Raw genomic sequence first — 23,294 nt, forward strand, 5'->3', positions numbered from 1 at the left:
GCTTTAATTAAGCTTGACAGACTGATTTTTCTCCAACCTTTTCTTATTTAAACTTGAACTCAATTTATATTTACACAAAAATTTTATAATTATGTTTTAAATATCACTTTTTTAATGGTATTTATAATACTATCTTTATAAAACATACACAGAATCTTAGGAAAAGCAGTCTAGGTATTTTGGGACACTCTAGGAAAGTCTGATTTGGGAAGGGAGAATGCAGTTAATAAAAGCCATCTTTGATGTTATTTAACACAAAAGCAAACACAGATCTTTTTATATTTGACATTAAAAATCTGATCATTTGCCTCCCTAAAGAAAGCACGTACAGCTTTTATACAGACTGCACAGTAAAGAATAATAATATTTCTGTTTACTGAGATATCAACTGGCATTTCACTGTAAGTCAATGGTCTATCGTTGCTACAGCGTATTAGACCTCAATCTGGCATCTACAAATGTCAAGAGTATAAAAAAACAGATATAGGATGAAAATCAAAGGCATGTTCCGAAGTCCCAAAAAAATAAAAAAAGGGAAACAAAGTTCACCTAAACATATTTGCTGCAGAAATCAGTGCAATATTCAGCTGTCAATCTAGAAAAACAACGAGGGAGCCACACTGTCAGCAGGACAGGATAATAAAATTTCCAGCAGATGTTCAGGCAGGGCTCTAATTTTTACTGAACTCCCTTGATAAGCATTTAATTTCTTTATCATATGCAAGCTCGGCAAACTGTACTTCATCAAAACTGTATTGTGAAATATTAATATTTCATATGATAACAAAACTCCATAGAATAACCTTTGTCATATTAAGAGGATCCAAATTTCAAATGTCAAGATTCTGAATTTTAATACATTTTAAGTAGATTCTTGAATTGGCATAATAAATCATAAGGCTCATCTATATTGGTATGCTATAATGTCACTCAAATGTGTAGTGCATACAACAGTTTAACTGATGTCTTTAGTAAGAGGCTGTGGGGAAAATGTGTTTATAGTACTAACTTGTACACCGCAACGTTTCACCAGTAAGAAAGTGTGCAAACTCATAAGATAGTTGTATATTCGCAACAGACTTAATCACTAATTAGAGAAAATATATGGGAAAAAGTACTTCTCTATGAAGCAAACTGACTGCTTTGCAAAATCACGTACGGGAAATAATCATTTCTGGAAACAGAATTATATAAGCCCAAGGTGGCATCATTATTTATGATATTCCAATCTGCACAAATATATTTAAAATAGTCTTTGCATGAATATTTTGTTGTACCCACCACCAAAGTACGTAAAATGAAGCTTCCTAAAAAACCCCGTCATTATGTTTTGTGTGCCAAATTTAATTTGCATTTGTTCATAACTCTTCTTTTGAACCAGCAACACAGACTTCTGAATTGATAGATTAAATTCAAATTGGAGGTTTAGAAGGAAGTTAGCTCCCACATTTATTTCTGCTGGTGATCCTAATAAAGGCAACTGCTCTTAGGTGACTGAAAGAGACAACATCACAAATCAATGCATGTCACCAACAGAGTAAAGACAGATGTCTCTGATTAATCAGAATTCAATTTCTGCAAGCAAAGAAAACAGCAAATTTAAAGCAAACACTTTTTTTTCCTACAGTTCTTCACTTAGACCTGATTAGCCACCTATTTCTGTTTACATATAAAATGTTTTAAATAGCGTAACTAAAGCAGTCATTAAATGGTATCAGAGACTCAGTTCTTCCCAATGAATTAAACATTTGATTATAGCTTCCAAGTAATTCTTTAAGGAAGAACTGAAACAAAGACAAATGTAATATCAATAATCTATTAGGTTGTAAACAACTGATTAATGATATTCTAAAGCTAAATCCAGTATGTTGTTTATTTTTACACTTTGTTTAACCAAAGTATTTCTAAGTATTCAGTCAATTTATTTGGGGGGAAAAAACCTCTCTTTAGCCATTTAAACATAACAATATTTAAGAAGTTTTTTTCATGCACGAGTTTTCTAACTTTTGAGGATTTTCCAGATATTCTTGATCACCCGTACACACAGCATCTTGTAAAGCTGTCAGAATCAGACAGCCATAATGTTTTAGCCATGATAATGTTAGCTATTGATCCTAGTAAGAGGCGAAAGAAGAGAATGTGCTTAATGGGGCGTATTTGTTCTCTATTATTTTCTTTGCCTAAGGATAAGGCTGATTTAAATAATGATACTCTTTTCTCAGTCACTGGATTCACACATTCTTATACATTAATTATTACTTAACTACCAGTTAGTACTAAATGCATCGATAGGTGTAACATTTAAAATTTTATCAATAAAGGGTCTAAGAATGTTAAATTCTGCTGCTTTTTTCTAATCCAAAACCATATAAAGATGCAACCTCCCATGGCATAAACTGTCCTACTTCGAAAACATGCTATTTATACACTTTCTGTGCTTTAAAGAATTGATCTCAACTTTAATATGTAGTTTAGCATCTACCAAGTATGTCCACTTGCAGTGAGTACAAAGTCATCACGTCAAATTAAACTCAGGTTATGTATTTTGGGAAACGTTTCTGTATTTAAAATTTTTAGAAGAATCTTATTACCAGCACCAATATGTTACACTGAGTGATTCTTTTTGGATCCCAGGATTACATGAAAATCAAATTCACTGTATCTCTAACTCTGAGTTGAGGTATATCTTCTCATTCACACACACCCAGAAATCATACAACAATTAATAATGCCCACGTAAGAAATTTGTGTTTGTGATTATTAAATGAAATAGACACTTCCATAACATTTGTATTTTTGATGCTTCTTAGATAGAACACAGTGAGAAATCTATGCCCTCCTCCCATCCATGGGACAGAAAGAATGGGAGGAAATTAAAGAGTAATCCAATAATAGGTCTCATTCAGTAGTTTAATAAGTATTATTTCTTGGTCAGAAAAATCCATTATAATATTTATACCCCAATTAAAACACATGGTTGATATTTAAACATGACTTCAAAAATAATTTCTTACCTTATCAAGAGAGAAAGTTTTGGTCAGGGCAAAACCCCATCCAGCTTCAAAAGCTCTTCGAATCATTGATGAACTGGTAGTCGGAGTTGCACTGGCAAGACCAAAAGGATTCGCAAACTTCAATCCAGCCATTTGCACGCTGATGTCCACCAGGTCAATAGGAGTATAAAAGAGGGGAAGTTCAGGCTTGGCAGAAACTGAAGCCCCATATGTTGACTGCAAAAAACAACAACAACAGCAACAAATGGTCAATAATACTTCTTGTATCGTATCTGACTTTTCATATAATCTTCTACAAAAATCACTTCAACACAGCATTCAAATTAATATAGATTAGATTGGTCTGTTTGGAATGATGAAAATTGGCCAAAAAGTCAGTTAGCAGGGAACCACATTCATATAATGTCATTTTTTTAAATTTAAAAGGCACTATGAAGAGTACCAACAGAAATTATATCAATTAAATGAACAAAAAAACACACTTAAGACATACTGAGATTCAAACACAACAGGGAATAATTTCAGAATTTATCTCCCTGGTCCCATTAACTCAGCCTTTGTTTCCTACTTCGTTTGTGGAGATGTCTTTAGTGTTCAGAGGTTCGGGCAGCAGCAAGTCAGAGGGTCTAAATTCCATTTCCAGTAACCTCACTACTACTTACGCGATTTTAGGAAAGCCATCTAACACCTCCTTGCCTTTTCTCCTCTGCTATGTTTTCAGTGCAGTAGCATGATTGCTGGTTGCCTAATTTCCTACCTCCTAGGGACCCTGGAAAGTTCAGGAGATCGTAAGCCACGGGGAGACATCTAATTTGGAAAGTGGGTCATGTGCTCATGTGCGTGGAGGACTTTCTTTTGTCAGAAACCAAACGGGTACCAAACAATTAATGTTGAAATCTTCAACTGGTTCTTAAAACTGTAAAATTGCCTTTGCTAAATGAACATAATAATGTTACCTTGCATTATGGAAAAGATTCAAACAAAACACTTTACAAAGTGCATGGCGCACTGAAGCATAGTAGGTGCTTGCTATACATTGCCTCTCTGACTGCAGAGATTATGAAAGATCACATCAGGCCTTCTGTGTAAAATGTCTCTGTCTCTGTCTCTCGCCTTCTCTGCCTCCCTCCCTCCCTCTCTCTCTGTTTATCTCTGAAAGACAAATAACACTGGCAAATATAAAAAGGATGAATTTTCTCAGCCAAAGTAGTTACTGAATGGATAGGTCTAGTTAATTCTAAAGTGAGAACTCCTTTCTCTTGTGAATCATCACTCAAAAGTTGTTTGAGCAGAACTTTAATTTTGCAGGAGTGTGTCTTGTGTAGATAAAGATTGCCATGCCTTGCATAGAAATTATTTCTGGACCTCCACCATTTATAATGCAAAGTAAAGTTCACTTAATATGTAAAAAGGCATCAAACTTGTCAACTGAAAGACTAATGTGTCCCTGGTGCCTGCAAAGAGGTGTCTGATGGCATACAGACTTCAGCTATGACAGGCATCCTCCGCCAGGAGAGGCCTGGGTCTCCAGGCACACTTCTGAGTATTATTCAGTCCTATTGGCATAATTCCTCCTGTTCTCACATGGATACAATACGACTAAAAGGATTAGCAACAGCAACAGCAAAAGCTATGATGTATAATAGAGGGAAGTAGGGGATAGTTCGAGGCTTGTTTGTTTGAGGTGTGCAAGTCTGCAGGTCTGTATGAGCATGTGCAGGGATGGGGGAGGAAACAAACACCTTGGATGAGATTTTCTGAGCTCTGAGTAGTCACAATTTAAATTAAACCAAGGAAATTCAGGTTAGACTGAGGAAGAATTTCCTGACACCACAGTTTGGTTTACGCCGGGAAAATTCTGGAAGCACCTTCCACATCTGAGGGATTTTAGGAAGTTCAGACAGCCTTCCATCTGATGATGGCAGCAGAAGTATTTACAGCGCCATGGTCGTTATTAGGTGGCGTGGATGGCGCTGGAAGTTTTCTTCTTTTCATGGTGTCGTACTGAAATCTCTTCAATCTTACAGATGAATTTCGGTTTGTCAATAATTGTATGTCTGTATACAGCATTAGGCAACGGCCCAAGGAGGCAGATATGTATGTGTGGTTAAACTTGCATTTCTTAATTTGTGTGGTTTTAAATAAATAAAGCATTGCTTGGAAATTCTAAAGAAGGCTGCTATCTTAATATTTAGAAAGGGAATGATATAGACAAACTTTGCAAGACTTTCCTTAAGCTTCAAAACAAAATCAAAAAGCAAACAAGCCAAAGCAAACAACAAAAACAAGTTAAAAAAAGCAACATACATGCAAAACTCTTTCAAATGAGAAGTATACCGTCCTATAAAATGCACACTTTCTCTTACTGAGAAAAATACTACCAATGTGTATGCATACGTGATGTAACCTAAGATCTTTAGTCGGACTAGGCAGTCCTTTTTTCATACTGTACACACAGGGCCGTTTTTTATTTTGTCTTTGTGACTTCTTACCACAGTGTGGTGCTACAGCAACCCAGTCTGTTCAACCTCACGATATCCTCAAGCCTTAATGAATGCTTCATTTTCTGAAGTTAAATAGTCTATTCCCAGCTGCAGCCTTGCTTCTGGAACTTAAGCATCTCAAATTTCAGCTCTCACCACAAGGCTAACTCCTCCCAAATCCAGATTGCAACCTCCAAACTCTTATTTCCAAGAGACGTCAAGACCTTAGGATGTGGATGTCTTGTCATTAATTCAAACTCAACTCCTTCAAAATGTACCTCAACATAGTCCCTTCCAAAGAATAGGTTTTCCAGATTTTCATTTTTTTTTAAATAAACAAGAATAAGCAAGACTGTTTTTCCAGTCATCCAACAGTATTAGTAAATAGTGCTAGTAAATAACTAACAATAGTGTTTGTAAGTAAGACGCAACCTAGATTTTGAACAATGAAGATTCGTTTCCCAATGATACTATTGTGCAAAGAATGTTGTACTGGCATCGGAAATGATACAGAAATAATATATTGTCATGAAGGAGTATTTATCTTGTAATAAAGTGAAAAAAAAAAACAGTGATAAAACAGACAAGGTATCTGGAGCTTACATACAGAAAAATGTAAATAAAGCTACCAACCAAATGAACACAAAATTAAAACCACGGCTCATTCATCTCATGGCTGCTTGTCTCTGAGCATTATTTTATGTATTTTCACTGGCCTGAAATACAGTCTAAGTCTTTCTTCACCCATTAAACTCCTAATCATCCTTCCAAACTCAACTCATTCAAGCCAAGTGCATGTTTCCTGGGGCATCTCCTTAACACACTCCATATCCTCGTCTAATGTAGCTGACTCTTTTCTTTGATACTTTGTAATTTAAAGCATGGCTCTACCTCAGGAGTCATCACTCTGGGCATGCACGTTGATTTTCTCTTCAAGCAGAACGTAAGCTCCTGAGGGCAGTGACCATAATCTATTCAAATTAGTACCTCCATTAAAATTTGAAATATTTGTTATATATGTTTGTATTATAGTATAATCATATCATATCATATCATATCCAAAATACTTACTCTTAAAGGCAACTCTGCCCTTTATAGAGACAAAGATAAATAAAATCACTTTTCCACAAGACAACCCTCAAATATGTTTTAAATAACTTTTTTCCCTAAGAATTTATATGTCTTAATAATTATTTTTAATACACGATGCTTTTCAACATGCTCATTTCCCTTTGTTGGGTATCTCATTTACCTTTTATGCTCTGAAATGGAGGAAACTGCTAACACAGTTGAAAGAGTTAAATACAAGAACTTGAATTTTTAAATTTCCGTCTTTTCTCCCTTTTCTAATGCAAGCATCATCTTATAACATGGGCATCACCACAATCTCTCTGGTTGTTCAGAATGCACTTAATGGAAACATCAAAACAAGGTCTCAGAATAAAGAGGCTGAAGGAGTAAAGAACTGAGATCAGGATGGAGGACAAGGGTAGAGACAGAGATTAAGGGAAAACTGAATGTCCAGTATACTTTGAGTGCAAAGATAAAAAGTAACGTTTCTTTCCTAGAAGCCATTGTCAGGCATATGAAATGCTGAAAATGAGCAAGATGTCTAAAGATGGCTTTCTTAAAAGTTGGCTTTTTCCCCTTCAGAATTTTTCAGAGGAGACAGTAAAGATTTTAGTTACTTACAATTCAATCTAAAAAAAAAATAATAACTCCATGACATGCATAGACCATGAGAAGTCCTAAATTTATATGGATTACATTTCAATTTTCTCTTTTCATTTCCATCTACAAAACCCTCCGAGGAGCTTCACCTGCAAGAACACAGCATCATCTCTGCAGCATTCTATAGTCCCAGCTGTGATCTGGGCTCTTACCCTTCCCCACACTTTCTAGTCACATCTCTCCCCCTTTCTAATCTCATCCACTACCATACCCTCACAACATCTTATGTTTCAGTGTATTAGACAACTTATAATTTCTCAAACAATATCATTCATGCATCTATGTGTTTTGACTTTTTATTTTTCCCTAAAATGTTCTTTCTTGCCTGGTTTTTCTGCTTTGAAATGTCCAACTAATCTTTCAAGAGTCACTCTTGTCATGTCCACCAGGAAACTTCCCCAGCAATCCACAAGCGAAGCTGTTCCCTTATCATACCCTGCATTTGTTTGCTGACACGTGCATGGCTCCCACCTAATTTACTTTCAGCACCTAGCATAAGTTTTGACCAAAAGACGCTTAAAATTTTGTTGAAGGCATCAGATTAGTGACCATGAGTACTTAACCTCTTTTTACATCAGTTCCCATAAAATGATCATCAGTTGAAATGAAATAATCATTAACTGTATTCCAGATATTTTAAAAAGTCGTTATTCTATTATTCTAATGTAGAGGAACATTCAACTGTTACCTCTGGAAGACTGTTGAATTTAGCAAAGGCTCTCAAGCTATCTAGTGGGAATGGTAAATAACTGTTCTGAGCAATCAAGTCAGTATGTAAATACAAACACTCTATCATTGTCACATAAAGTGACATAAAAATTCACTGACCTCATAAGTTTGCCTGGATTCAGGTTAAAAAAGAGCATTTTTCTGCCCCGCATGATTTTTAGCTTCCAGATTCAAATGGATTCCTTTCGTTAAAAGTAACAGAAAATAGCTTCAGAAGGTTACGAGGGGACTGAAGTATCTCATGTAACCCGGCAGGGACGCCGCAAGGCCTCCGGGAAGGGCTGGGAAGCCTCAGGGACGGACACATGAGCTGTGTCCACTTCTCTCCCCTTCTCTGTGCTTCTGTCTCTGAAAATTGGCTTCCTCTGCTTCTTCGGCCAGAATGGTTGATATTTTATAGGTCTAGCCGAGTCGTTTTTAACTCTACATTTTAAAACCATTTGGAGAGTTGTGTTTTTTTGTTTTGTGTTGTTTTGTTTTTTTTTTAAATTCTGATGTCTTGGCAAGAGAGACTCAACACTAATTCGAAAATCTCTTCAAGAGATTGCACTATGCACCCAGGCCTAAAAATCATGTCTTTAGCTATAAGAATGCTCCTGCTAATTCTTATTCTCAAGTGAGGCATTCAAGTTTAGCCACTGTCATCTTAAATGTCTACCTTATTCAAGTAAACTGGGCAGAGACTCTAAAAATTGCTCATTTGGAGACCTTTATCTGCTTGTAAGGTGTCAATTCTGACAACCAAAGACACATGGTCCAAATCTCAAAGATCACTGTAAAAATAGGTCACTTAATTTAGTCTCAAAATGAACAAGATACTTGTCTATTTGCAAATAATACTTGTGCCAGGCCCAGTGATGTGTTTTGCACGTATTCTCTCTTTTTGATCATAATTCTTCAAGTCAGGCATTATTCTCCTATTGAACATGAGGGAAGGGAGGCTCAAAGAAAGTAAACAGCTTGTCTGGAGATCAGCAGCTAATAAATGACAGAGCAAGATCTGAATTCAGAGCTTTCACGCCCTACACTGTATCCAGTCGCCCTATTTACTTACATAAACATTATTTTTCTAAAGTATTAATGTCTTCAAAGTAGGAAACTGACCTAAAAATTATTCGTGGTGGTATGATTGAACACACACACACAACACATGTAAACACACACTAAAAAAAATCTACTATCAAAAATTAAAAGTATATGCCGTTCAGATATTAGTAAGATACTCAATCATAATGTCTTTCATTTGAGAATAGAAATAAAAACAATCTTAAACCATGATGATCTATTGCTTTATTATTACATTATTATTATTTATCATTGGTATTCTTTTTTTATACCTGGCTGGGTCATGGAACTATAGACAGAGAAGCTTGCATATAAAATGATTATGTTGTTGAGGAAAAGCAAATCATATCATAATTATGAATCCCAACTGTATTTTCCCCTAATTCGCTTTATTAGAACGAATTTTTTTTAAAAAGCCCTGTTAAAAGCAAGACTATTGACAGTGGTATATTTGATTGAAGAAGAGAACATAATGACCACTGTGTTGCATCCAGTTTAAAATCATTAAACAGCTTTCACTTCCTCATTTTATTTATATTTCATTGTATAACTACAGTGTCCCTATCTTGGGCTACAGCTGCTCTGGAAGCATCCATTCTGAGATTATTTTAAGGCAAAGAATAAATAACACTGTGTAGCTACTTATAGCTAGATTAATTCATAGGTTGGATTAATGTATTAATTAACTCCAGCTCAGTTACTTTGCCCTTTGAAGAAATATCTATTGAAGGAAAAACCTTGCAAAGCAGAAATTAATTTGGATTAACTGCTCCTGTGATGGAAAGGCCTAGGTACAGTGATTGTAATTATAACATAAAATCAGATTTCATTTCTCCAGTTTGACAAACCATTATTTGTAATAAATTTTTTAGAAAAAGATATGAGGCGTAGAAAAGTTTCTAAAAAATAATGATCCCATTTTATTCACTTCTTTAAAGGACTATATTCACATTGCTTTTAATAAGACATTTGTAACCTAAGCATAGATTAAGCCTACAAAATCAAATGATATTAACTCAAATTCGTGTGGTCTTTCCTCCATCTAAACTCTCCCTCTGCCCCCAAGTACCAGCTCTCAAGCAATTTAAGGTAGTATCATGCAAACATTCCTCTTCTCTTCAACAAAGAAAATCTCTTCCTTCCCCAGTTTTCCCCATTTGCTTTATGACACCACCATTCATCCAGCTTAAGCCAAAAATCTGTGAATCATCCTTGATATCTCTTCTCTCTCATTCCCCATTTCTCTTCTACTTGCAAATCTAATGACAGTCTCTCCAAAGTATATGAAGCCATGCTCTACTATCCAATCTCACAGCCACAATTACATCTTACTGGGACTATTTCTTACTGATTTCCCCATTTCCCTTGCCTCCTACTGGGATCCACTCTTTACTTTGCACCAGCACAGCCTTTTAAAGACACAGATTTGATTGTTTAAGACTTTTCATTGGTTTTCTCAATGCACTTTGTTAATACTCTTTATTATAGCCCACAAGAGCTTTCATGATCTGGCCCTTTGCCCTCATCCACACTTACCCTATGCCACGCTCTCTGTGACCACACGTGTCAGTTACACGTGACGCCACCAAACTCTACCTTCCCCTCGGCGTCAGCTCTTACTATTCTACCTGGCATTCTGTTTGCTTAATTCTTCTGTTTTCACGTAAAACTTTACTCCTACTGCCAAGTTTCAGCTTTTTTAGCAACTGCTATGGACTGAATTGTGTTCCCCCCAGATTCATGTGTTGAGGCCCTAACCCCCAAAGTGATGGCATTTGGAGAATGGACTTCGGGGGGTTACTAGTTTTAGATGAGGCCATGGAGGTGAGGCCCTCATGACGAGATTAGCGCCCTTACACGAAGAAACACCAAAGAGCTAGCTCACTTGGGCTCCCCCGTGCCCCCATCTCTCTCTCCACCAAGTGAGCACACAGTGAGAAGGCGGCCGTCTCTACAAGCCAGGAGAGCTCTCACCAGAACCCAATCATGCTGCCACCCTGATCTCAGACTCGCAGCCTCCAGAACTGTGAGAAAACAAATTTCTGGTGTTTAAGGCACCCAATTTCTGGTGTTTTGTTATGGCAGCCAGAGCAGACTAAGACAGCAACCTAACGCGGAACCACCAATGAGCCAAGTGAACTCGTAAAATGTGCTTCCTGAATCTCTTGTATCCCATGACCTAAAATGTTCCCTCAGCATTTTCAAATTTTCAACAATGTTTATAAAGTGCCTACTATATGGTAGGCATTGTGACAGGTGCTAGGAACACAGTAGGAAACAAAGTGCATTTTCTGGTTTCATAGATCTTACATTACAGAGGGATGAGGGGTGAGGGATGCAGACAATTAAAAGCATAGAGAGAGAGAGAGAGAGAGAGAGTGTGTGTGTGAGATACTGTGATTAATAATAAAAGTTATGTATTTGGTTTTGTCCTGTTTCTGGCACATTGCTCCTAAAACCCTTGGAATTCCCTCAATGACAAGAGCAATGAAAATGCCTTGCTATGTCCATGAGGTAACTTTTGAAAAGCACTGAAGGATGGGGGCTGGTTGCCAGGAGAACCAACCATGTGGTGGATTAGAACTTTCAGTCCTACCCTCTTGACTCCCTGACCTTAGTGGAGGGGAGACAGGCTGGTGCTGAATCAATTACCAATGGCCAATGATTTAATCAATTATAGCTATGTAATGAGGCCACCATAAAAGTCCAAAAGGATAGGATTTGGAGAACGTCCAAGTTAGGAACACTTGGAGATCTGGGTGAGAGCCGAGGCCGGGGAAGGCATGGAGACTCCCTGCCATTTCCCCATATCTCGCCCTATGCCTTTCTCCCATCTGGCCCAACCTGAGTGATATTTTTTTTTTCCCCTGTTGCTTCATTCAGCTTTAATGGAGAGAATTTCAACATCTTGAGATGATGGGGAGGAAGGGTATTCCAACAGAAAGAGAGGTGAGTCTTTTCAGAAAGGGAATGGTAGTTCACCCAGGAGGTGCTTTGCATGACCTGATTTGTTATGCGCAAAAGGAGAATGAAAGGAGGACGGCAGTAAATAAAGTGAGAGTTTTGAATCCAGAGTCATACAGAGGGCCTTAATCTACAGGCAACCTGGGAGCCAGCGACCACTTTGTCACAGCTGTGCTTGAAGATCACTAAACCCAGGGCAGTTACGTGTAAGGCAGGCAGGCAGGCAGGAGGGTGATGTAGAGGACGGGCATCAGTGAGAAAGGCATCGCATTCCCACCGTCCGGGGGATAATGATGGTAAGAACTCTGCCCAAGTGAAGGCAGCGAGGACGGAGAGTGGATGGATGCTAGAATTGACGCAGGGCGGAATCGACAGAACTTGGCAACTGAAGGGAGCAAGGGAAAGAAAGCACGTGCATCAAACACAGACAACAATGTTTCCAAGCTGGAAGCTGAGGAGAACATTAACAAAAGAGGGTACACAGTCTGGAGTGCAAACGTGGGAGGGAGGAGGCCCAGTTATATTTAGGAATAGTCACTGTTTATACACCTACAGAACATTCCAGAAAAAAATGGCCTAGACCCTGTTGGAAGCTGGGTACTGATGACTTAAGCCAGAGAGGAGCGGGGCTGTGTCCAAGCAAACACACGTAGGGGACGGACTAGGGGAGTCTTACCGCGGAAGCGGGCCCAGGCGGGCGTGCAGGGGGCCAGAGGGCAGGGGGCCGGAGGGCCGGGGGCAGCGCCCCTGGGGTCACCCACCCGTGCCCACTCTTCACCGCCCGCTCTGCCGCCAGCTCTCCACACCCTCCGCGCGCCGGCGGCCGGAAGCGCGGCCACACGCTGTCCCAGAACTGCCTCCCCTCCGGCGCCGCCCAGTCAGGGGGCCTCGTTCCAGCCCTGCGTCCCCTCCCGCGCCGTCCTCGCGCGGAGCCAATGCGCACGGAGGGCCGCCCCGCCCTCGCCGGCCTCCGCCCCGCCCTCCGCCAGCTCCCCGCCGGCCACCAGCGCTGGAAGAACCGGGAGAAACGCACGCAGCCAGCCCGGGATACTGCCCTGAGTGATATCCTTTCACATAAACCAGGGATCTAGTAAGTAAAATGTTCCTCTGAGCTCTGGGAGCTGCTCTAGCAAAGTAACTGGACTCCAGGAGGGTTCACGGGAACCTCTGGCCAGGCTGCCAGATGTGCAGATAACAACCTGGATTTGCGGTTGGCACCCTGAGTTGGAGTGGGCGTTGGAACCTCCGGCTGGTCGGAAACACAGGTGATAACCCGCACGTGGTGGTGGGCATCTGAAGTGGGAGAAGGGAGGGACGTAGCAGTCTTGCGGGGCTGACCCCTTGCCTGTGCGATATGACACTACGTCCAGGTACACAGTATAAGAACAGACTTAAAGTGTAGGGTACCCATCTGGTGCCCCGAGCATTGCTTGGTGTTGTACAGAACCACCACCCTTCCCTGCCACACACACATGTTGGAACTGGGTTCAGGGACTCAAAATACTATGTTTTGAAGTGGTTTGTCCTCAGAAACAGAATGCAGACTATGAGGGTTAGGGAATAGTATGGCTAAGGCCAAAGACGTTTTCCACTTGGTACCCACAGAGGCTTCTTTAATAAGGTAACATCTGAGCCAGAAGGAGGTGAGCAAAGAGTCACGCATGTATCAACAGAGTTTTGGTACCCCCTCTTATGACTCTGAAATGAATGGTCCAATATATCAATTAAGCTATAGCAGTAACATTGGTTTCTTCCACCTTCTACTAATTGTAATATTACCCATTAAGAGAACTGCACAAAGACTATGACACAGAACCTCTTTTTCATACAACCCTAAGGGTCGACTAAAAGGATAAAATAGTCATTTAACTTTAAGAAATGGCTTCTAAGTTAGCCAAGGATTCTCCCCACCCCAAATACTAAATAACATGTTGATAAATTTTCAAAAGTGTCAATCAAGGAGGTAACAGTTGCCATATTCACAGGCCCAGGGGCAAAGGTGGTGACACTGCTGACAAGATGTCAATGACTCGAGGAAGAAAAGCCTGGTGACCAGCACAGGGTGGTGCCTGACAGCAAATCCATGTGGCACAAAGGACTCAGTATGATCAAGGTAAGAGTGATGAAGGTAAATAAAAGAAGCTGACATTTAAGAAAGGTGACAGCAGCAATGTTAAATATTAAGACTTGAAATAAAAAGCTCACAATTGTAAGTCAGCAACCTACCAGGCAAGGCCTGCTTTTTTGCTAACCTATTAACCCCTGTATTTCCGGGAAGAGAAGGGAAGTTTCAGAAATGGCTAAGGCAGGGGTGAGACGCAGGGAGAAAACCAGGACAGTCCCTTGGAGGTCACTTCGCAGCCCTCGACAGGCCAGTTAGGCTGCTTTAGAACTCATTTGTCTCATCTTGAAGGCAACTGTTGTGAAAGATGGTTGTGGGACTCAAACGACAAAAACCGTAACGCGCTGGTATGCTCATTTCCCCACTGCTGTTCCCGTACTGGCTGTGCCCCGCCACCTGTCTCAGCAGTTGAAAGTAGTATTTATCACCAATGAGCCAAGTCAATTTGTAAAATCTACTTCCTAAACCTCATGTGCACTGTAAGCTAAAACATTTCCTCAGCGCATTCAGTTTTCAACCGTAGTTATCAACTGCCTTCCCTATGGTAGGCATTTGTTGGCTGGCCACCTACTATGAGGTCGGAACTGTTCTAGGCATGGAAGATACCACACAGAACAAAACCGACAGAAAAATCACCGCGCTCCTCTGGGACGTTGGCTGGCATGGAGTCACTGTGCAATACATGCAAAGTGATCCAAAAATGAAATAAGATAATTCTGAGGGCTAGCTGTATAAATTACAGAAGTCCACGAGCACTGCTTTCATCCCCACTCTGGTGCTGAGTTCTCTGACCACTGGCAGGAACTTACCCGCGTGTTCTGCCTTCCACGTGCTCAGCTAAAGCTCAACCAAAGAGAACACGGTGAGGAAGAAGCCGGATGGTTACTGAAAAGAGCAGCAGGGCTGAGAATGGAAAAACTTGGGTGCAAGCGCTGGCATGGCCGGTCCATGGTTTCAACGTACCAAGAATGGCATTACCTTTCTCCTGTTCCTTCGGGTGGATGTTACTGCTGTCTTTATCGCTTTGAAGATCTTTAACTTGTGCATTTTAAAGCCCTTTCAGATAGTTCTATTATTCTGTTCTCCTAAGTGAACTCCCATTACTTGAATTTACTCTTTTAAAGTCTGTTCCTCAGATTCTGCCTTATATGTTAAGGGGTTGAATCAAACGATCTCCAAGTCCTTCTTGCCAGCTTCAATACAGGCTTTCTAATTTGTAAAATGGGAAAAATGGCTTCTCCAAAGGTAATTTAAGTATAACATGAATGTTAAGCCCCTAGAAAGACAACCAGCGTAGAGCGGGTATTCAGCAAACTGGATTCTTTATTTTCAACACACATTATTTGGGTTTCAGAACCATAAAATTATAACTTTGTCCTTTTTATGGATGAAAGTAGTGAGGTTCAAAATAACGCATCTGAAATTCTAAAAGGTTTTAAGTCTCGGAACTGGGACTTCCACCTCCGTGACTACACCGTGCTGCCTCGCCGCCGTTAGTGAGGTAACCGGAAGGCGGCATGCCGTTCCCAGAGGTCTGAAGGCAGCGCTAATGGGGAATTAAGTCAGGACCTGAACCCAGGCCTCTTGACTTTCAGGCTTCCATTAAATCACCCCTATCAGGATGTATTTCAGTCTGATCCTGTACTATTTATACAAGCCTTCACTAATTCATTGAGTTCAGAGAACAGAATCCTAGCTGAAATTTCTGAGTTACTCGACATTTGAATTTCTCCCAGCAAACTAAAGGTTTTCAGCGCTTTGTTCTACTGTGATAGCCATCAGCACCACACAGCTCCAAGCATCAAGGGCTTAGAGATTTGGCAAGGAATTCTCAACACCTATAGCCCACTTGGACTGAGTGACACTGCAGTGGCTAACTTCTGTGCAACACAAGCACACACTGAGATCAGGTTCTATATGGCATGGATCAGATTTTTCAGTTATTTTTTTTTTTTCTGCCCATTCTAATCTTCAGTTATCTGCCTGAAGTAGCAATCTACTGCTATATTGGTTAGGAAATATTCTGCTTTTATGGAGACAATTTCATTTTAAATTACTTTTCAGGTCAAACACTGCCATTTAATAAGGTTTGGAACCTTATACAAAGTCAATAAAAGGCATTAAAATTACTTATTAGTCATGGCATTTTCTTCCCCTATCACCAACTAGATAGTTTTGTTTTGATAGCTCCATTAGATACAGGCCCGTTCCTCATTTTTCCGTTGATTTCTTTTTACAACGTATAGATGTTATAAAAAATACACCTTCATACACAGAAATGTACACATTATTAAAACTTAATTTTTAATAGAAAATGTGTTGTCTCTGATACTTAATAATATTTTAAAATATTAACTAGGGGACACAACAAAAATTAACATGAACTTACTGCCGCAAAAGGCAAATTCTATAGACAGTTCTGGGGGTTTATTGTATGCTTATTTATAAGCACTTGAAATGGACTTCATTTTTCAGTAACTGTAAGCAAATTTCACTTTACTACTTCCCATCGAAAGGGATAAAAATGAGATCACGTGCACTTCTGATTCCCGTTCAGTCTGAAGGTCCAGTTTCCCGATGAGAAATGGCGCTGAAGTCATCTCAATACCGTGATCCTGACCAAGTGGAAAAACTTAGCATGGAAACAGCATTTAGCCATGATATACTTCAATATTATTTTTTGGAGGCTATTACTATCTCAAACTAAATCCATTATGATTTAAAACTGTCTTTTTATTGATATTCATTGTTTTTCAACCTGACAGTGGGCAGTGATTTATATCAATCTTCTCAACAAAGGAATTAAAGAGTTTGAAATATATCTTAAACTAGAGGACACTTTTTCAATAGGTCTCAAGATTTTAATACAGTTGTCATTTGAAAAGCTTTACCTCCTCTCAGCGGGAGAGGGGTTTAGAGAAGAAGCAGCCAGCTCTGTTGATAAGATTGTTTTTATCTGAAGCAGTGGAGGATTCAAAAATTAATATGACATATTGATGATGCCTTTTTTTAAAGGCATTTTTATTCTCTTAAGTGTGAGAACACTGCAGTTGGCTGTCAATCATTAAGCCACAAAATGAAGTCCTTTGCTTGGCTAGGAGATTTGCAACTATACCAATGCTGGTAAACTAACCACCAAATTATAGCCTTTTCTCCTGCCTCGCCCAGATTTCACAGGGGCTGCACACCCAAATAAATGCCTCTTGGCTACCCATTCATCTAACAGCTGGAAAGATGACACTTGACATTTGGAAACTTTCCTGTGAAGATTGCTGCAAGGCTTTCCCATTAGCTTCCTGGTGAGACTGTAAGGTCGAATAAGCTGCCTCAAAACCTGCAAAGGGGAACGGAAACACTCTAATGTGAAGCCTGCGCGATTTAAATTTCTAATTCTCAAATCGTAGTTCTTCAGATACTGTAGAAACCACTGGTACATTTCGGGGCAAAAGCATGCCTTTGAAGATGTGGAATTACAGTGATATTTTAGGCAATGCTGATGATAACAAGTGCTTTTTTATTTAAAGTTGGCACTGAAGGTCTTCTCAGCAACAGACACTTGGACACAGATAAGTTCTTCTAAGTTTGTTTTCTAAAATCACAGACTGCTGTATTTTTAGCAACCGTTCATCTCTGTCCAGAGCAGAAATTTTAAACACAAAGCACCATTACGACCATTCTTTGGATTTTATTTTCACATCATAACAAGTATTAGAGAGAGCTTTAAAATTGCAACATCCAAAAATGTAGGTTCATTTGGAAAAAAGTTAAGGCCCAACATAGAATAAAACTGTAAATATTTCATTATTAAAAAAAATGTTGCGATCTTACAAATCTTTCAAGTAGAAACACAGGCCCTTTCTCTCTTTAGAAAGAGACCTTTTAAAGAGATGCCCAAATCAAAAAGTTTTAATAACCTGGCTGTTCACTAAGGATATTAGAAAGACAAAATCTCTTACATAATCTCAAATCCTAAAAATGGCAGAGGAGGAAAGATTCCATTTATTGATATGAAGGCACATAATTCAATAGCTTCATAGCAATGATCCTTCTGCACTTTGCTCCATTTTGAATTGAGCCCATCTTCAAAGTGACCTTACAATTTTCAGCTCTTGCCCGTTAAGTCAGTATTTCTCATGTGAAAGACTGACAAGGATGAACAGTCCTCTCTAAATGTTCAGTCATATGTCCAAGTGTAGATAAAATTAATAATATGATTGAAAAGGAAAATGAAACATTTAAAAAAGATATGCAGAAAGGCACTGAAGAAACAGGAGACATGAATGACGTAACTTTCAATCTGGGACTAATCACCATCTGAGACTGAAATCACTTGTTACGAGTGAACTTAGTGATGATGAACTGGACTTCATTAGTAACAGTGACAGACAGGCATTCCTTACGGATGTTCGTCTCATGGCCCCAAATCACAAATTCACACAGACACAAGTCCAGCTTTCTCACAACATTCCATCAACAAATCCGCCAGTAGGAGTCCCAGCTCACAGAGAGAAGATGAAAGACTTAGCAAAGACTAGACGACTCCTTTCTCTTCAAACTAAAATCACAACCACCATTTTTGTAGCTGCTCACTCTACGGTGAGAATACGCCACGAATCTCTCTCCACCAAGCCCTGAAATCCCAAATCCGTTTCACCCAGCCTATTGAACTACTATCAGATGGTAATGACTTTCTGTCACTCCTGACCTGGGGCAGATCGGAACTAGTGACCCAGAGGTTAAAGGCTCTGTGTCTCATTACCAACCCCTTGAGATACCTAGTTCCCTCAGTAACCAGGGATTCTTTTGTGCCTCAATCAAACCAAAAGAAGATACACAAAAAACTTCAAGCAGTAGAAAAGCAGGTCATGAACGCAAGGAATTTATGATAGTTTTGAAGAACTTTACAAACATCTATTTCAAAATACACCTGCACACTGTATACAATTGAGTAGAAACACATCAGCTATGAGAGAGCTTCATTGTAACCTTCACTAGACTATCACACAGACTTCACTGGAGGTACGTAACACTGTAGAAAGCTAAACCTTAAAAGATACCTGTGTTCTGTGATCCTACAGGGTTAGGAAAGACATTTTAGATCCAGTATGACACCAGAATATTTATGTGTGTATCTTGTATATATGTTTTAAGATAATTCTGCCCCAAGAATTAGTTTCAGGGGGGACTGACAAACTGGGAAGAAGAACATAAAGAAATAATCATAAATGAAATAATCATAACAGTATCAGACACTTAAACATGGATCCTTATGATAGGAATATAGCATATTCATTCAAGGGTAAAGATTTGAGGAAAAAGTGTCATTGGAGAACATGCATGCGGACAAACTCATGGATACTGAAGGAATGCTGAAACTAAACCAATAATAACATGAGCTTCCTGTTACTTTTGAAAGTTGACCTCAAATGCTGACTGCCAATAAACAGTATCTGTAACTGTTGAACTTCAACTATTTTGTAACTAAGTTCAGACACTTCTAAAGTCACTTGTAAACACAGTAACCAAAACTTTTTTTTTTTTAATGTTTAATGACCCAATGTCTCCCTTATCCTTTGCAGTTTCTAATGAATTTTAGGTGTTATCCTCTTCATTTCTTGACTATTGTTAAAGAAGTTCTATATAAATTCTTCCCTTTATTTGAATTTCTATTCCTACCTGTTCATTCTATATTTATTTCTCCACTAATAACTCTTGTCTTTGGTCTTTCAATATTCATCTTTATATCACTACAACTGCTTTCATAGCAGCAATATGTAAATTTAGTTAAACCCTTCCAATACTAGTAATAAACATTGTGTTTTTTTTAATGTTTCATCTAAGAAATAGTGAAATTAAAATAGAATTCTGAGTCACCGAATAGTAAAGTGACTAAAGGATCACTTTAAAGATATAATCAAACCAGTGGGCTTTAAGATGATAATTTCCTTATATTTAGATTGCTTTATCTGACAAAATGTCTCATGTTTATAAGATCATTTTCTGAGAATCACTATGACTGCTTTAGGGAAAACGAGCCTCTGATTTTGGATTAGACTTAAAAGAATCAAGCTTGTGTTCTGTCTCCAACTTCTCAGAGGAGGTCACAGCATGGTGAGATACCATGCAGTCTTGTTTCCCTCTACATTTTGTGACTAAATTTTTGTTTATACGTTAATACTAGAACAAAGTCAGTGCTGAATCTTTTGAATGGTTGTATTTTTGTAAATTAATAACATTTGGGATTAAGTCCTCTTCTTGGTAAAGTAGGACCTTAGGCACCGGACAGGCTCTCCTAACCACGTTAGCTGCACTAAACAGACTCACTGGACTAGCGTCTCCTCTCCTTTTCCTCTGAGGAACACTCAAAGGAAGGCCAAGGAGCACTGAATGTTTGAAATGGATGGGGTACCTCTGTGTTCCCCTGAACTTTCTACTCCACCCGTTGAGTTGTGTGCTTATTAAGCATCAGTTGTATGCTCCTTACCCCATTTCCTTTGGCTCTAAGTGTAAATAAAAGTTATATAAATCGATGAGCTATGCAAATGTGAAAAGAAAGGTTTGAGTCTGTGAAAACTAAGTTAAATGTTTTCAAAATATAATATAAAGGTGAGTTATTAAAAAAAAATACTGTCAAATTAGGTGTGGGTTAAACAATTGAAATGACTTCAGGGCAACCATTTAAAAATCCAGAAAATTGCTTAGCATGTTCCTTGAAAATGTTGCTCCACTGTAAAAAAAGAAAACGAGAAGTTGTAGAAAATACATTATAGGTAAGTTTAGACAAGAAACATGATCAAATGCCAATGGCTGGATACAAAAGTTTTTGGCCCTGCTTTTTTTGGTAAGAGGAATAAAAATGAGAAAGTATCTAAATGCTGTAAAATAAAATGATACACTTAACGTACGTGTGGATCCTTTTTATACTTTCCCACTTTAACTTTTTTGGATTAACTGACTAATTATTGATTATTGTTCATAGGATAACATTTTTGTACTCTCGTGTTCTTAAATAAATGTTCTGGATTTAACCAATTTATTGTTAACAGGTGTTCTGGATTTACCTATGTAATGACATGCCTCATTTTTTCCCCATCTAACGATTAGATTTAGGTCTTTCAGCATACTGACTGAGCTAACTGCCCCTCTGTTTTCTTTCTCCGGAATGTTCATATTCCTAGAACTTTTTTATCCACTTAATCGTTCAGGTTAAGGCCTATTTTTAACCAGAACTAAGTTATACACAGACTACAGCACAATCTTCCAATTTCAGTTTCAAACTACAGAGGAACTCTCAGGAGAAGTTCTATTGCATTATTATACTTTTACATTTTAACACATACTGTAGGAGAAGATACCGAGGACTTCTGCTAGCTGGCAAGAAGGATAAGGATCCAGAGTTGAAAAGGACTAGGGAAGTAGCTCGGTACAGGGGAACACAGTAGATGGACGTTTGAGTGTTCTAATCCTGGCTTCCTTACTAACAAGATACTGACCTCGAGTAGGCTTCCCATTTGAGCCTTTATTTTTACAAGCTGTGAAGTGAAGATAATGATGCCCATTTAGCACGGTCGTTTTAACCAAAAAAAAAAGCTCAATACAGGATACATGCTAAACAGTTAGTACCATTATTTCAGCCTTTGACAAGTAAAGAGAAAAGGCGTGTTCTGGGAGGATACAAACCCAGGACCACTTCTTTTGTGAGTCTTTGCTAACAATTCCCATCACCAGTGACTTCTGCTCCTTGACTACTTCAGCATTTACTGGTTGCAGTAAATTTAACTTTCCTTTATGTCGTATCATATATTTTTCTCTAACTGTTTCACATGGGTGAAATAACTGAATTCAAACATCATTATAAGCTCCTTTAGAGAAGAAAGGTTGATGGGTTAATGTGGTTAATGTCTCTTTTTTCCTAATACAGAACTTTTTATCTGTCCATCAGTCCTCACACATCCACACACACACAGCCACATACACACAGTCCTTAAGTACATAAATCCATTAGGAAGATATAAGTAAATTTTAAAATTTATAGAATTTGTTGTTGCTGTTTACCTGAAGTCATTCTTCCAGTCACATTCTCTTTCTCTGGGTACACTGGCAAAACGATCCTTGATATTCAGTGTTCTCATTTAGTGGAAGGAGAAAACTCAACTATGCCTGGACTCCATTACCATCATAACAGTATAAACAAGTTAAGGTGAAGGCATATTGCATCACTTATCAGTAGAACTAATGAAAGAAGAGTAAGTTTAATATTATAAAATAATGGCTTACAAGGAAGGAAATGTTGACAACTCAGAAAACGTTCCTCTCTGTATTAATTCCAGACCTGACACTATCACTTCTTTATTCAAACAATTCCTACCATATTCCTACCTCCTTACATACCCCACATTAAATTCCAAAACTGGGTAACCTCATCGTGTTCTGACCCAATATAATAACGGATCCCTTCTCCCATTTTTCCTATGTTCAGGGCCTCCACTAGCCCAGACTGCCTTTTGGTGAAATAAAAAGACGTTTTGGACAGGTGCAAGGTTTACGGAGGAAGCAGAAAGCATTTTTGAGAAAGTTCAAGGAAGGCACTCCTGCCTCTGACTAGACACAGCACAACCAAAGGTACCATTTGTTTGGTGAGTGGGGCTTGCTCTGAATTTCAGCCCGCTGGCACCCTTGTCTGGGCACCCCTTGTGCAGTGGGCAAGATACACAATCTTACCAGCAGCGTTCTTTAGGTTCCAGCAATTCAAATCACTCAGCATTCTTCCAGTTTTTTTTTTTTTAATCTTCCCTCTTTACCTGTATCTTGATTTTTATGAAGTCTTTGCCGACTCCACATCCTGATACCCACATCCAGACAGAATCAATCATTATCTCTTCCCTACTACATTGTGCCTTCACATTTTTATTGTTGCATTCATTATTTTGTATTAGATGTATGTTTACGTAACTATTTTCAAAGCACTATTTTTTAAAAAGTTACTGTTTATTGAATGATTGAATGAACCCACATGTGAATGACTACATGGATACATGGATGTGTATGGCATATGGATGAATAAATGAACGGCTAAATAAAATGCCCTTGTAATTACCTGCAATAGCCTCTTTCAGTCCTTCTCCATCAAACAATACACTCTGGCTTTCTGTCCCAAGTCTCCTGCTTTGTACTTTGTTTCTTATA

The 23,294-nt window shown here is 38.8% G+C and overlaps 1 protein-coding gene across 2 annotated transcripts in view; it reads right to left on the reverse strand.

Annotated features, from left to right (window-relative positions):
- Nucleotides 1-23,294, reverse strand: part of DPYD (dihydropyrimidine dehydrogenase) — a 720,294-nt gene that overhangs the window by 347,590 nt on the left and 349,410 nt on the right. For both annotated transcript variants that reach the window (XM_074370016.1, XM_074370017.1), the window contains exon 13: nucleotides 3,015-3,230. In XM_074370016.1, the coding sequence (XP_074226117.1) occupies nucleotides 3,015-3,230 (216 nt within the window). The remainder of the gene's footprint in view (nucleotides 1-3,014; nucleotides 3,231-23,294) is intronic.

Source organism: Camelus bactrianus, chromosome 9, assembly GCF_048773025.1.
Source record: "Camelus bactrianus isolate YW-2024 breed Bactrian camel chromosome 9, ASM4877302v1, whole genome shotgun sequence".
NCBI classification, from domain to species: domain Eukaryota; kingdom Metazoa; phylum Chordata; class Mammalia; order Artiodactyla; family Camelidae; genus Camelus; species Camelus bactrianus.